General features: G+C 52.1%; 1 protein-coding gene across 1 annotated transcript in view; it reads right to left on the bottom strand.

Moving 5' to 3' along the window:
- Positions 1 to 14,391, bottom strand: part of FHOD1 (formin homology 2 domain containing 1) — a 36,748-nt gene extending 22,357 nt beyond the window's left edge. The window contains 1 exon segment of the mRNA XM_043984056.1: positions 14,100 to 14,391. Coding sequence (XP_043839991.1) covers positions 14,100 to 14,297 — 198 coding nt within the window. The 5' untranslated portion in view covers positions 14,298 to 14,391.
- Between the last annotated feature and the right edge of the window lie 327 nt (positions 14,392 to 14,718).

Here is a 14,718-nt window from a genome sequence, read left to right on the forward strand (position 1 = left end):
CCTGACCCAAAGCCTAGAATGTGCCCTTCATGGGTACTGTGACGTCATGTGGACTGTGAAGATCCTAGATGACAAGGATGGACAACTCTTCTATTGACATGACGTTTCCTCCCACTTTGAGACGCCTTAATTCCAGCGGTTGTGTTATAAGCCCGGGATGGAACTCTACAGGTCCCGGGGGAAGGCAGAGTTTGCCAAAAAGCATCAGCTATTTGACTTTCTCACAACTTTAGATATTCTGCCGCCTCCTACTCCAGGCTGGTACCCTGTGACCTCCGTAAAGCCCTTGGAGGGTGTGTAGGGGTCACAAGGTTTTCTCTGGACTATCTAAAGGCTAGGTAAGCCTCCTTAATGTATGCTTTGTTCATATATGATAAACTTGGTTTCACGCCTTGGAACAGAAACCAGTGCTTGGCTGGGAGCTACAAGGGCCCCTCTGGGCAACGCTACAGATGAGCCACATTCAGATGTTACCGGAGTAACCTGTTTCCAATTGCGGAGCCCCGGGTTACAATGACAGTAAGGTCCCACCAAACCCTAGGGTATGGATTCAGAGCTAGAAAGGGCCTTACATGGCCTCCAGTCTAATCCCCTCATGCTTCAGATGAGGAAACTGAGGCCAAGGGGTATCAGATGACTTGTCCAAGGTCATACAGATAATACTCAGAAGAACCGGGATTTGAGAATGGGCCTTCTGGACCCCAGATCCAGAATTTTGTCCTCTGCACCTTTACTGGGCAGTTGGTCACAGGCCCGGCTGTGAGGCTCGAATGGGGAGATACATATGAGAGAGCTTTGAAAACTGGTAAGTGCTAGAAAAATGGGCATTAGATTTAGAGTCAGGAGTTCAAATCCTGCCTCTCCCTCTTACTTGAGATCATAAGATCGTAAAATTCAGACCTGGAAGGGACTTTACAAATCTCATTTAACAGATGGTGAAATCAAGACCCAGGAAAGGGAAGTGATTTGGTCAAAGGCTCTTTTTTCAAGCCTCGGTTTTCTCATTGAAAAAATGAGAGAATTATTAGATTAGTTAATCTCTGAGGTCCTTTGTAGCCCAATTATTCTATGTGTTAAGGGACACACACACACACCTCTCCTATAGAGATGTATAAGTATGTATATGACCCATACCTCCTATATAATAGAAAAACATATATAATATATAACATGCACATATATTATATATGCATGTAAGAATTCCTTTAAGTATAAGGGCTTATATTATTTAAATAGAAGCAGGAAAATGGAGATGGATCTTCTGGAGGCCGGACAAGGATCCACGCCCACCCCCCCAGAGGGTGGGGCTATGGGGTTGTCTGAGGTAATGCACCTCCCTCCCCCCTCGGGACAAACACTCAATGCCCCGGTCCCACTTCCTGCCTGGCTTCTAGCCCTCAGCCCTCCCTTCTTAGGGGAAGGGAAGGGAATGGGAGCAAAGTCATTCTCTCTTGGGTTATTTTAGGAGCAGGCCCCAGAGAGTGGCAGAGACCCTTCCCACCCCCCTCCCCAAAGGAAAGCTGCTGGGGGGGGGGGGGGTTTAGAGGGACCTAGTAGGGAGGGAAGAAAGGGAAGTAAGGAATTGGGCTGTTTCCTGCCTAGTGACCGTTTGACTGACTGCTGCTCTCCTTGGTGGGGCCCTGGATTAGAATAAGGAAGCCATTGGAGGAGTCCAGGCAAGCCACCTAACCTTTCTGGGCCAGTTTCCTCATCTACAAAAGAAAGAAGCTGGATTAGATGCTTGCTTTGGGTTCTTACAGCTTTGGAACTTTTAGATCCTTTGAAAAGAGGCAGAGGCCCTGGCCTCTTCTTTGGCTGGTAGCATACACACGCCCAAGGGTCTGGAGGGACCGTGACAGCCGCCATCAAGCATTTGAAAGGTTGTCACACAGAGGTGTGGGATCAGCTTTGGTCGGCTTGATGCCCAAGGACTACTGTTGTTTGTACCTTCATTCCCAAAGAAGGACCATGACATCAGGGTGATGTCATGACCTTGCAGTGAATTGAGTGAGGGAGGGCTGTGCAAAGCCACCAGCGTTACTCTCTCCTCCAGAACCATCTGGGTCCAGTGGCAAGATATAGATACACACACACATATATATATACACACACATATATATACACATATACATCTATACACACACACACATATATGTATATATATATATACATATACATACACACACACATATATTTCAGGAGGACTGGAGATGGCCCCAGATGTTTAAGGCAATGGGGTTAAGTGATTTGCCCAGGGTCACGCAGCTAGTAAGTGTCTGAGGTAACATTTGAACTCAGGTCTTCCTGACTCCAGGGCCAGTGCTTTATCCACTGCGCCACCTAGCTGCCCCAATGCCCAAGGGCAGAACTAGGCAGAAGACTACCTCAGATGGGGACCTCTCCTTCCAAAAAGAGGTTGATTCAAGGGCCCCAGAGGGTCTCTTCTACCTTTAAAATTCTATGTTTCCACTGCAGTCACTATTGGTGCTTGAGATTTACAAAGGGGCTTCCTCACCACAAAACTTGGGGGGAAGCACTTTGGCCTAACAGACATCGAGCACTAGACCCCAGTTCAAATCCTGCCTGCCTCCTTGGGCATGTGGGCCTAAGCTTTTTCATCTGTAAAAGGAAGGGGCTGACCTCTGAGGTGGCTGCCACCTTCTATGAGTCTGCGGTCACCGTCATTTTACAGATGAGAACACCAAGGCCCAGAGACTGGCCCAGGGGGCAGAACCAGGATTCAAATTCAGGTTTTTGGATTCCACAGCCAGCCTTCTTTCCACAGGTCACACTCCTCTGCAGAGACAGATGGACCAGAAGATCTCTGAAGTTCTCTCCAATTTTAGCGTTGAATGTTTCCTATCCTGACCAAGTTTAAGCTATCTCCCTTCTTCGTCCCTCCTCCTGAAGAGGACAACCCTCAGATGCTGATTGTCACCCCATGCCTCAGAAAAAGCAGCTGCCCAACATCTTAGTCACCTGCCCCCTCCCCTCCCTGGAGTTTCCCAGCAGCCCATTTAAAGTAGGTTGTAACCTACCCCTGGGGCAGCTAGGTGACATAGTAAACAGTGGCAGGCCTGGAGTCAGGAAGACCCGAGTTCAAATCCAGCCAAAGATACTCACTAGCTGTGTGACCCTGGGCAAGTCACTTAACCCTGTTGCCCTCAGTTTCCTCATCTGCCAAATGAACCTGGGAAGGGAATGGCAAACCCCTACAGTGTCTTTACCAAGAAAATAGGGTCATGAACAGTCAGACAGGACTGAAAGGACTGAACAGAAAGTACCCCACCTCTCCTAATGCTGATCACTCCTGAGATTTCCCTTCCCCAGCCCCTCCAATGGCACCAAACTCCCCTCCCCCTACCCCGGGGCAAAACATAAAGAATGTTACAATATTCCAACTCCCAGACCTTCAAAGAACCAGAGACACCAAAAACTTCTCTCAAATTCAAAGAGCACAGCCTCAAGATCTGGGTTCAAATCTTGATTCTTCTACTAACAACCGATGTGGCCTCGAGCCAGTCTCTTGATCTATTAAATGAAGAGATTAGATGAGACAAAAGCTCACAGTCTTTCCAGTCCTAAACCCTAGGTTAGGCATACAAATGCAAGTGGGCAGGCAGCCAACTTCTCAGTATTACCCAGGGAACTGAAGACCTAAGGAAGATCTAAAGTAAGGTAACGAAACCAGGGCCCTCTCTGCCATCAAGCTAGGCAGGCCCTAGAGGACAGGAGGGTCGCTGCCCTCACTCCAGCCCATTTCTCCTTCTAACCTCTTCCCCACCCCCACCCCCTCCAGCCTTCGTTCCTGTTATAGTGGAAAAGATTTAAGTTCTAGTCCCACCGACTCCGGGTGCTCTTGGGGAGGTCACGACATCTCTTGGGGTCTCAGTTTCTTCACTTCTAAGCTCCCTTCCCGTTTGGTTCAGAATTTTAGCACACTCTAATGGAAAGGGTATGAGATCTGGAACCAGAAGAATTTGGGTCAAATGGCCCATTTTTTGCTACTTAGCACCTATGTAACCAGGAGCAAGCACCACCTGCTCTGGGTCCAACGGTCTCCCCTCTGTAAGATGGAGGGGTTGCACTGGGGGCCTTCAAGCTCTATCGTGTTAAGAACAGTGGGATTTCAACTGGAGGATCTGGGTTGGAATTCTGCCTCTGTCACTTGATACCAGTGTGATCATAGGCCAAGTCAGTTTCATTTGGGAGTCTCAGTTATCTTATCTGGAGAGTTAGGCTATTGTATTAGGTGGTTCTGAGGGCGTTTCCATTTCTAAATCCTTCACTTCTAACCTTTGACCTAGAACCCTGCTTCCCGCGGGGGCCCCCCCCCCCATTCTTCCAAATCCTACTCTAACCCTCCTGGGCTGGGCAATTCTTTTTGTTTTTAGTGAGGCAATTGGGGTTAGTGACTTGCCCAGGGTCACACAGCTAGTAAGTATTGTCTGAGGCCGGATTTTGAACTCAGGTACTCCTGACTCCAGGGCCAGTGCTCTATCCACTGCGCCACCTAGCTGCCCCATGGGCTGGGCAATTATGTTTTGTTTTTTTGTTTTGTTTAGTTTTTTTTTAGTGAGGCAATCGGGGTTAAATTGACTTGCCCAGGTCACACAGCTAGTCAGTGTCAAGTGTCCTGAGGCCCAGATTTGGAACTCAGGTCCTCCTGACTCCCAGGGACTGGTGCTCTCATCCACTGCGCCACCCAGCTGCCCGGCTGGGGCAATGATTAATCCCTTCTACCAGATGGGCAGCATTGGCCCACGGACTTCCCAAAGCTTACCCCATCCTCACCCCCCCTTTGCTCTGCTTCTTCTCTCCCCCAATTACTCTCTAGGTGATACCTGCAACACCACTCAGGGAGACTGAGCCAGCAGTAGCTGACCCTTTGTATAGCTTCAAAAAGTTAACAGAGGTGTTATCAGGTTCCATTTTTTCAGATGATGAAACTGAGGTATGGAGGGGTTAAAAGTGATTTTACTGATCAGGGTTGGTCCACAGAGCTAGCAAGTATCTGACCCAGCATTTGAACATAGGACTTCCAGACTCCAAGTAGAATGTTCTGCCTATTATATACCATGTTGCCCCTTCCCAAGCCTGACCAATCCTCCCAGGGACCCGTCCAGGCCTGAGCCAAGTGGGTTCTTCAACCTGGGACTGAGGAACTTGAAGAGGAATCTGATGAACTTCCAAGATTTCTACTCGTTCACTTAAAAAGGCATTTATCGGTGGATAGCACGGCCCTGGTTTCAGGAGACCTGAGTTTCAAATGTGACCTCAGACCACTTGACACTTGCTAGCTGGTGTGACCCTAGGCAAGTCACTTAACCCCTCATTGCCCCGCAAAACCAAACAAAAAACATTTATCGGCCTCAGACCCTTATGATAGGATCCAGAACTAGAAGAGACCAAAGGGTTAAGCGCTGAAGGCTGAAGTCAAGAAGACCTGAGGTCAAATCCTTCCTCATACACTTAACCTACTAGTTGTGTGACCTCAGGCAAGTCACTTAACCTTAGTCCTCCTCATCTGAAAAGTGGAGCTAATAATAGCACCCACCTCCCAGGGTTGTCATAAGGGTCACATAAGATATCTGTAAAATGCTCTGCCAACTGTCAGATGATATAAATGCTAATTATTCTCGTTGTTACAGTTATTGTTAACATGTTGCTATTCCTCCTAGCCTTCAGCAGGCTAATCAGTTTCTCCTAGAGCTCCCACACAAATTCCCACCCCTTATTGGTCCTCCCTTGGATTGCCACCCCTGTGGTCTAGTTGGCTGATGTGGGTGCTGTCAGGGCCAGGAAAACAGCTGGATGGTGTGAATTCCGTGACAGCAGGATGGTGCCTGTTCCCCACACCCTGGGCCCCAAGAAGCCTGAGATATTTCCGCCTGGGTCCCCAGGGCCCCTTCCTGGGGTCACCTGCTCTCCATTCAGGGTCACTTGGCCATGGGACAAGGCTCTGGGTTACATTCCTCGTACCTGGGCCATGCCAGACTCCCCCCTTTTCTCTTGAGGCTTTAGCCCCCAGTTGTTTTATGTACTCAAGGACCTCATCATCGTTGGTTCCTGATGAGCAGATCTCTAGGGCTGTGGGGGGCAGTTCAGTGGAGCTTAGGGGTGGGTCCAACAATACCCTGCTCCTTCACCCTAACAGGCCATCTAACTTCCTCCTTCCCCTAGGTCTTCCAACTCAAAGTTCCTTCTGGGAGCCAACACTACACTTTGGCCGTCCAATGCATTCAACACGTATCCTGTTGTGTTAGTTATTGGAGATGATCATGGCTCCTACTGGCCTGTAAGCCCCATCATGGTAGGGGCTGAGTCTTCTTTAATCTTTGCTTCTCTTCCAGTACTTAACACTGGGGCTCTGCACATAGTAAATGTTGAATAGGGTCATAGATTTGGAAATGGAAGGGAACTCAGAGGTCATTGATTCCCACCTCTTTTTTTCCAGATGAAGAAATTGAGGCCCAGAAGTTTGCCATAGCAAGTGTCCAAACAAGGCAGGGTTTTTTTGTTTTGTTTTATTTTTTAATTTTTTTTTCTGTGAGGCAATTGGGGTTAAGTGACTTGCCCAGGGGTCACACAGCTAGTAAGTGTCAAGTGTCCTGAGGCGGACTTGAACTCGGGTCCTCCTAAATCCAGGGTACGTGCTCTATCTACTGTACTACCTAGCTGCCCACAAGGCAGGGGTTTAACTCTTACCTTAAAGCCAAGTTCAGAGCCCCTAAGGTCTGTATCACAGAGCTGTAGCTGATTTCATTCACTCTCCAGGCTCTCTTCTCTGCCTCATTTCCATCTGCTATCACTAAGGCCTCACACTACTTTCCTTCAGATTTCCTTCCTTTTGGTCCTTTGTTCCCCAGGGAAGTGATCCATAGCTGGCTAATCACTGCCATATAATAGAGATCGATGTGATCTATCCTCACCAGGTCTCAAACCCTCAGGAATGTTATTTATGACTTAAACTTTTCATTAATGGTGACTGTTCCTGGACGATGAGCTCCCAGGGGCCAAAGAGAGCCCTCTTCTTTCCAGGATCTCTTACTCACTAGGCATAATGGAAAGAGAACTAGACTTGGATTCCAAGGACTCTGGGTTCCAATCTTGCTATGGATGTTCACCAGTCCCTTCACCTCATCTATAAAATGGGGATAACAATACCTACAATACTTCAGGGAACATACAAGAGGAAAACATTTGTAAACTCTAGAGCCCCTAGAAATGGGAGTTGTTATCACCTTTCTCACAGGACTATTGTGAAATCCTGGGGCAGCTAGATGCATAGAGCACTGGCCCTGAAGGTGGAAGGACCTGAGTTCAAATCTGACCTCAGACACTTACTAGCTGTGTGACCCTGGGCAAGTCACTTAACCCCAATTGCCTCAAACATCCAGGGCCATCTCCAGTCATCCTGATCTATATCTTGACACTGGACCCGGATGGCTCTGAAGGAGAAAGTGAGGTTGGTGACCTTGCACAGCCCTCCTTCACTTCAATCCAAGTCACTGCAAGTCATGACATCATCCCGATGTCATGGGTCCTCTTTGGAAACGAAGAGCAAACAACTGTGAAGTAATGCCTGTACAATAAATAATAATGGAAAGCCTGGATGAATGGATTGATTGGGAATGGGGCCAGGCCTGAGATGTCATAAGCAAAGCCGTGGTTAGGGATGGTGGCAAGACAGCTCTCTGAGACCTTTCCTGCAGCAGGAACTCCAAGGCAGCCCTCCCCCTCCCCCCCCCCAGATAAGCAGGCCCTCTGGTCTCTGTAAATAACCCCAAACTGGTCCTCCCGGTTTCAGAAGGCACACAGAGAGTAAGAAGTACAGGGCCACAGAGGAAGCCAGGAGGTGGATAAAGACATAGGCCAACATAGGAGACAGATATGACGGTGCTCTGCCTAGACTGGGGGAGCCAGGTGGCAGGAGAGACTAGCCCCTCCCCTCCTTCCAAGGAGATGTTTGTAAAGTGCTCTGTTCTTTCCCGGTGTCCCAGTGAGGACCCTGTGGAGACTCAAGGTAACAGCCTATAGAATGAGGCCTAACCCCCCCCCCCCCATAAAAAGCAGAGCTGCCTGTCAGCCTGGGCTTCCCCAAGGCATTTGAACTGGGCACTCAGACCTAAGGGCCACCGTGGGAAGAGGAATGGAGAGGTCAGCAGGGGCCAGGGGATCAGACAGAATGGGCTGCGCCCCCCCCCCCCAATCTCTTCTGTGGGAAAAAGCAGCTTGGGGCAGAGAGAAGAAGGATCGATGAGTCATAGCCAGATAATACACCCTCACTCCCTGGGCTGGAGGCAGCTACTGCTCTGATTCACTACTAGCTCCACTGAGATGGGGCTCATGGAAATGAGTCCTCATCTCTTTGTAGTCATCTCCTGCTCACACGTACCCTGCCCCCAGCCCTAGCCTCCTCTGTAACTTGCTGACAGATACCTCCACCTCCCCAGCCTAGATCCTAGGACTGGAAGAGGGCTTAGTGAGGTCACCTAGCCCAGTCACACATTTTACAGATAAGGAAACTGAGGCCCAGAGATTAAGGAACTGGGCCAAAGTAAAAAAAAAATCCCCTGATTTCAGATCAAATGCTCTTTCCACCACACCCTGTTGCCTCCCCAGCTCCAGTTTCCTACTACAGTTCTCATTTCCCCCTTAGGCTCACACATAACTCTACCCCACAATCCTCATCTCACAGGTAAGTAAGAAGGTAGAACTGACCCCCCAAATCCAAGACTCTTCCTAACACTGCACACTAAGAGCCTTCTCTCTCCCTTCCTCCAGTGACTTTTTCCTGCTATGAATGGGGAAAGTGAGACCAGAACAAGCAGGCCACAGGGTCACAAAACCTTCTAGAGAACCTGGCCTGCCCTGGTGCCTATGCAAGGCCTGCCCTGATCTCAGCCGTACAGCTCACAGTTTCCAGTTATGACTTTGTTAAAAGAACATAAAACTTCACGGCTGGTCTTGCTGGTGGGAGGGGAAAGGTCCTTGGGCTGGGAGCCTTCGGGCCTCCTCATCTGTGCCAGCACAGGCTCCACACCCCGGCTGGGAGATGTGGAACCACCCAAGTAGAGTCGGTGCCACCTTTCAATGTACCGAGGCCCGGGTTTCCCGAGACATCTGTGTCCAGGGCACCTCCTACCAAAGCAGAGAGGGCAAAGAGCAGTGACCAGCACAGCAAGAGATAGTGGCTAGTACAACGACAGGTCACTTCCTGGGTATACCCTGTGCTCTTCTGGGCAGTCAGTGGGTTCTGGACCACATGGGATCTCATGGGATCCCATGGGTCTGGTCCCTTATTCAGCTGGTGCTAAGTGGGGATGAGGAGCTGGGTAGGGAGGGAAGGGGAAAAATCCCATCACAGGGGAGAAAATAATTGGTCACAGGGTTTTGAGATGAAAAACTTAAGTAGGGAAGGGGAGTAGCCCAGTTCCATAGACAGTAAGCAGAACCAGAATTTGAAAGTGAATCCTGTGACTCCAAATACAGCAGTGTCTTTTCGGAGATTCCCCAGGAAGCTCACTCTCGATACCCCAAGGTGGCATGCCTCCCCTCTATTGGCCAAGCTCTCGCCCAGGGTACCAGGCCGGGTCTGGGGAGCAGACACCCTCCGAGTAGGAGATGAGTCAGAGGCTGTGGTCCTACAGCTTCCTCCCAGACAGGGGGAGGAAGTCAGTGAGGCCTCAGCAGGCTCATGAGGAAGCTCAGCGCCCCCAAGGAAGGGGAGTGTCCAGCTCCCCCCACAAGTGCCTCCCCCTGCGAGGCTAGAGGAAGTAAGGGACTGGCCATCAGCCCAGGGGTTGGGTGGGGGCTTGCCCAAGATGGTGGCGAGTGGGTCTCTGTGCCAGGTTTCTGTTAGGGTAGTTGAGTTAAAGGTCACATGGATCAAGTAGGTCCCAGCGCACCAACTCTGACCCAGGCTAAGCTGGGTCCCTTGGCAGCCATCTGTTCACCCTTACCAGTGTCAAACACAGCGCTGGATTAGAATTCCAGGATTTGTTCCCTGCACGGCTGGATTATCCTACACCACGCCCTGTGCCTCTACCTCTCCTCCAGTCACCCCTAGAAGAGCCCCCCTGTTGGCAGCAGAGACACTCCAGCTGTCGAAGAACACCGAGTCTGGGGGTACCCCCGTGGTCCCTTCTGCAACCCAAGCCCTATGACGGGGGGCCTGTTTTCAGTCCTACTTTTTCTCCAGACTTCTATTCCAGGGCTGTGGTCATGGTTTATATTTGGGATGGGAATGTCTTGGTGCATCTGACCATTCCTGGCAGAGCTGCCAGCCACAGGGAGCCAGCCTCCTGGGCCTGTCACTATGGTGACCCAGCCACACATAGCACTGGGCTTCCCAGGGGCATCGCTGAGGGGAAGCTGGGGAACTGGGGTGGGGTTTGGGGAGATAGACCCTCGGGGACTAGTGCCCCTATCATAAAGAACTCTGGGGTTAGGCAGACTCTGGCTCAAAGTATGGGGAGGGGGGAGGAATTTGGGGGTGTTCCCCAAACAAACAAACCTGACCTCTCTAAGCCTCAGTTTTCCCATCTGTGAAATGAGTGTATGGGGACTGCATTGAACTAGAAGATCTCTGAAGGCTTTTCACCTCTAAATTCTCTGAAACCTCCTAGAGTTCGTTAGGTAGCCCTGAGGCCATGAATGTCCCAGCTGCCTAGACAGGCAGGCATGTGTCAGGACTGCCCACACCCACTTTGTATAGATTGCAAAACCAAATCATTGCCTCATGGTGGCCCCATCCTCCTGGAGAGCTCCATCCAAGTCCCATTCACCAGGGGCCCTTTCTACCACAGCAGGGAGAGGGATAAAGAGACTGTTCAGAATTGGAACTTGGGCCAGGAAGGGTCTTTAGACATGATCCAGGGGCAGCTAGGTGGCGCAGTGGATAAAGCACTGGCCCTGGATTCAGAAGGACCTGAATTCAAATCCAGCTTCAGACACTTGACACTTACTAGCTGTGTGACCCTGGGCAAGTCACTTAATCTCCATTGCCCTGCCAAAAAAAAAAAAAAAAGACATGATCCAAGCTCTTCCTAGGCAGTGCTGGAGAGCAGAGATGGCTTGTTCCAGGCCAGCCCGATGGTTAGCATCAAGCTGGGATTTTAACCCAGGTCCTCTCACTTAAATTCAGTGCTTTGTCTCTATCTGTGTATGGGTAGGGGAGTGGGGATGCTATCACCGTATCCCTCCCTACAGGGGAGAGCTGCACAGTGGGGACAGGGAGGGAACTGTGCTATCATACACTGGGTGACAGGAGAGAGATGGGCAGGCCACTAACCAGCAAAGCTCCCCGGAAAGAAAGCTTCATGAGAAGGGAAGGTGACTAGCTGGGACAGGCTATCTGCCCCCCTGGCTGGGGTGGGCTTATTCTTTCCCCCCCAACCCTTAGGAGCTGGTTTGGATCCCTGAGCTGAAGGAAGACGGAGCCTCTCTCACCAAGTCTGAGCCCACCCTCTGGGTAGAAGGTAAATTCCTCTGAGGTAGAGGCCGTTTTGTCTTTGTATCTTATCTCCAGGGTCTAGCACACAGTAACTTGATAATTGCCTGGTGGATTGGATGAGACCGCCCCATTTGGGAGGGACAAACAGGAGGCTGATTTGCCTACAGATGGAGTTGGTTCTAGGTAGGTGAAGCACCCCCCTCCCCCATTCAGCTGCTCTGATCTCACCTCATGAGGGGTTCTGGGAGGTCAGAGAGTGAGAAACTGCCACCGATCTGCCTAGTACAACAACAGACCTCACCAAATACTTGGTTTTGCCCCCAGTGTACTTATTATGTGACATTGTGTAGGTTTACCACCTTTACATGTTCTCCACGAGGGTCTTATCCATACTTTGAATCTCTTCAAGCTAGGACAATATGGCTTTGCAACCCCAACTTTGGAGGGTGGGGGTGGAGGCAATCTGGGGACTCTGGTTCCCAGGAAAAGTGGAATAAACATTGAATTCAGGAGAAAACTGCACGAGGAGGGAGAACAGGGATCGTAGTTTGCTCCTTCCATAGGGTTTATAGGAAGAATCCAAGATCATTTTCTCCATCCTCTCATTTCACAGATGGGAAAACTGAGGCCCTTAGAGATTATGCAATTTGCCCAAGCCCACACAGCTAGCAAGTAGCAGCTCAAGAGAAGCTCAGAGAGTTTGCAGCCAAATAGAGTGGCCTTTCTATGAAAGGCCCTGCACACTACCATGGACAGGTTGGGAGTTGTCATGTTTACCAGTTCCCTCGACTAGGAATTGGGGGTCCCTACTGGGAAGAAAGATCTAGTCGTGAATGAGGTACGATCTCTGGGATACCCAGCAGTGCTCCTGCTCCAGCTTCTCCCAACCTCAGTTTCCCCTCTAGAACCTGGCAGGCAAGAGACTCCCTTAGCCAATCATTGGGCCAGCTCCTTTCACACTTCCTCTCCCCCTCCCCCTCACTGGGGGCCAGGCAGACTCTGGGCCCAGTCGGAATGCAGGCTAGCGCCTGGAGGCACATTCCAGGGAGACCCCAGGGTCGGGGGCAAGTTTGTGCAACGCTGCAGCGCAGGAGGCCTTGGCCGACCCAGCCCTCCCCCACCCCCAGCCAAGGGGCGGAGGGGGAAATGCAGCCGCCTCCTCCTTTACTTCCCCGGGTGGGAGGTGGGGGGGCTTCGGGCAGGGAGCCCACCGGGGAAGGAGGGAGGCTGGGGACATAGCCAAGCCACTGTCCAGGGCCTGATAGAAAGCTGCTTGGGCTTGGTCTCCTGGCCCCAGCACCAGGCATTCCTGAGCCGTAAACAGAGAACCCAAGCCCGGCTGGGGGCAGCTCACCCGGGGCTCGAGGGGAAGGGTAGGGGAAGCAGGGACTGGACATCTGGAAAAGTCCCTTTATAGTGCCTGCCTCGGCTCCCGCCGGGTTGCTCAGCAAACTCCATCACTCCAGGCATTTAAAATTAGCCCTAGCACGCCCCTCCCCCCCCCCCCGCCCGTCCCCCCAGGCCAGGCAGGGAGGGAACTCGGAGCTCCTAGCCAAAGGTGGGGGGGCGGGGGTAGGGAGGTGACTCATCAGGTCTTTTCCATCCTTCGCTCAGTTCCCCGGTTCCAAACTCCCCAGCATCTCTATCCTGTCATCCTTCCTGGGGGGAAGTCCCCTACTCTCGGTCCTGCTCGGCCTGGGACTCTTGGGCAGGTCCGCCCCCTCAGGAAAGCCCAGGGCCTGTTTTCCCCTTCCCGTCACTGTTCTGCCCGGGTCTCCATCCTGGCCCTCCCAGCTAACAGCAGCAGGGCTGGGAAGCCTAGTCACAGCCTTCTGAAGAATCGAGCAAGTCTCGGCCGAATTCCCGGGGGCTGCACGTTACTACTGGATTTGAAGTCAGAATAATAATAATGATAACAGTCGCTTCCATTTACATAATGCTTTGAGGCTTGCAAACCGCTTTACATATAATCTCATTTCAGCCGGACAAGCACAGGGTGAGGGAGGCGCTACATGGGTAGAGTATTTATGAAGCTCTTGCTATGTCACTAAGGGCTTGGCATGTAACTCCAAACAAGAGTGCGTGGAGGCTCCGAGTTGAAGTGATTTGTCCCCGGCCAAATACTGGAGAAGAGATTTGAACCTAGAGCTTCCTGACTCCAAGGCCAGTACTGTAGCCAAATGGCTACATCATGTATCCAGTTTTGCTACTTAGTACCTGGGTGACCTTGGACACTAAGTCACCCGCTGCGACGTTTTCTTCAACTTTAAAAAGAGTGGGTTAGACTCGATGCTGAGGTCCCATCTAGCTCTAAATCCTAGGATCGTGGGGCTCTCCTGCCTGTTCGGCTTCCCGGGGTCTACTGGCCCACTCAAGCCCCTCAGTTCCTACCTAGTGGCACCTTTTTAGGAGGAGAAGCGACGCTGCAGGAACCTAGTCCCTCCTTCCCCCTTGGTCCCGCCCCCAGACCTCACCTGGAGCACAGGTGCACCAGGTCCCCAGATTCTTGAAGGGGCTCCGGGGTCCCAAGCCCCAGGCCAAGGTGCAGTCTCTGTCCGTCCCAGTCCCGCCCCCCCCCCCGACGGTGCTCTCGGGCGTCGGGGCAGCCCCCAGCACCGAGCCCTCCCCGATACGGACTCACCTTGAGCGGTGCCGCCAGCAACCGGTGGAGAGCGGGGATCTGGGCACCCAGGGGCAGTGCGCCGTCCAGGGTGCAGGTGGGGGCTCGGCGAGGCTCCGGGAAGTTGGCGCAGGCGAAGGGGTCAGCGTCCTCCAAGTACTGCACCCTCACCGTTACCACCGCCGCCTCGCCGTCCTCCCGGCTGTCCCCACCCGCCATGGCCCCAGCCGCCAGCTCGCTCGGCTCGGCTCCGTGCCTCCCTCGGCCCGAGACGGCGGCTCGGCTCTGCTGCCCGGGCCGGCAAGACAGGACAGAGACGAAGGGAAGAGGGGCGGGGCGAGAAAGGGGCGGAGCCTAGGAGGGGGCGGGGCGACGAAGTCCCGGAATGCGGTGGCTACGATCAGAGACGAAGGGCGGAGCTACAAATCGGCCAATCAGTGTCCCGAGGTCTCCCTACACGAACGATCCGTTAGTTAGCTGGGAGTAGGGGGAGTGGGGGCGGGGTAACGGGAAAAAAAGAGCTCTCCACCGAGCTCTGGGATTGGCTGTTTCTCTTCAGTAAGCGGAGATGGGGCGGGCATTTTTTTCCCCAGTCTGGGGGTGGGTGGGGGATGGTTCTCCTTTGTTGGAGGGGAGGGGG

The sequence above is a fragment of the Dromiciops gliroides genome, chromosome 2 (genome assembly GCF_019393635.1).
Source record: "Dromiciops gliroides isolate mDroGli1 chromosome 2, mDroGli1.pri, whole genome shotgun sequence".
In the NCBI taxonomy this organism is placed as follows: Eukaryota; Metazoa; Chordata; class Mammalia; order Microbiotheria; family Microbiotheriidae; genus Dromiciops; species Dromiciops gliroides.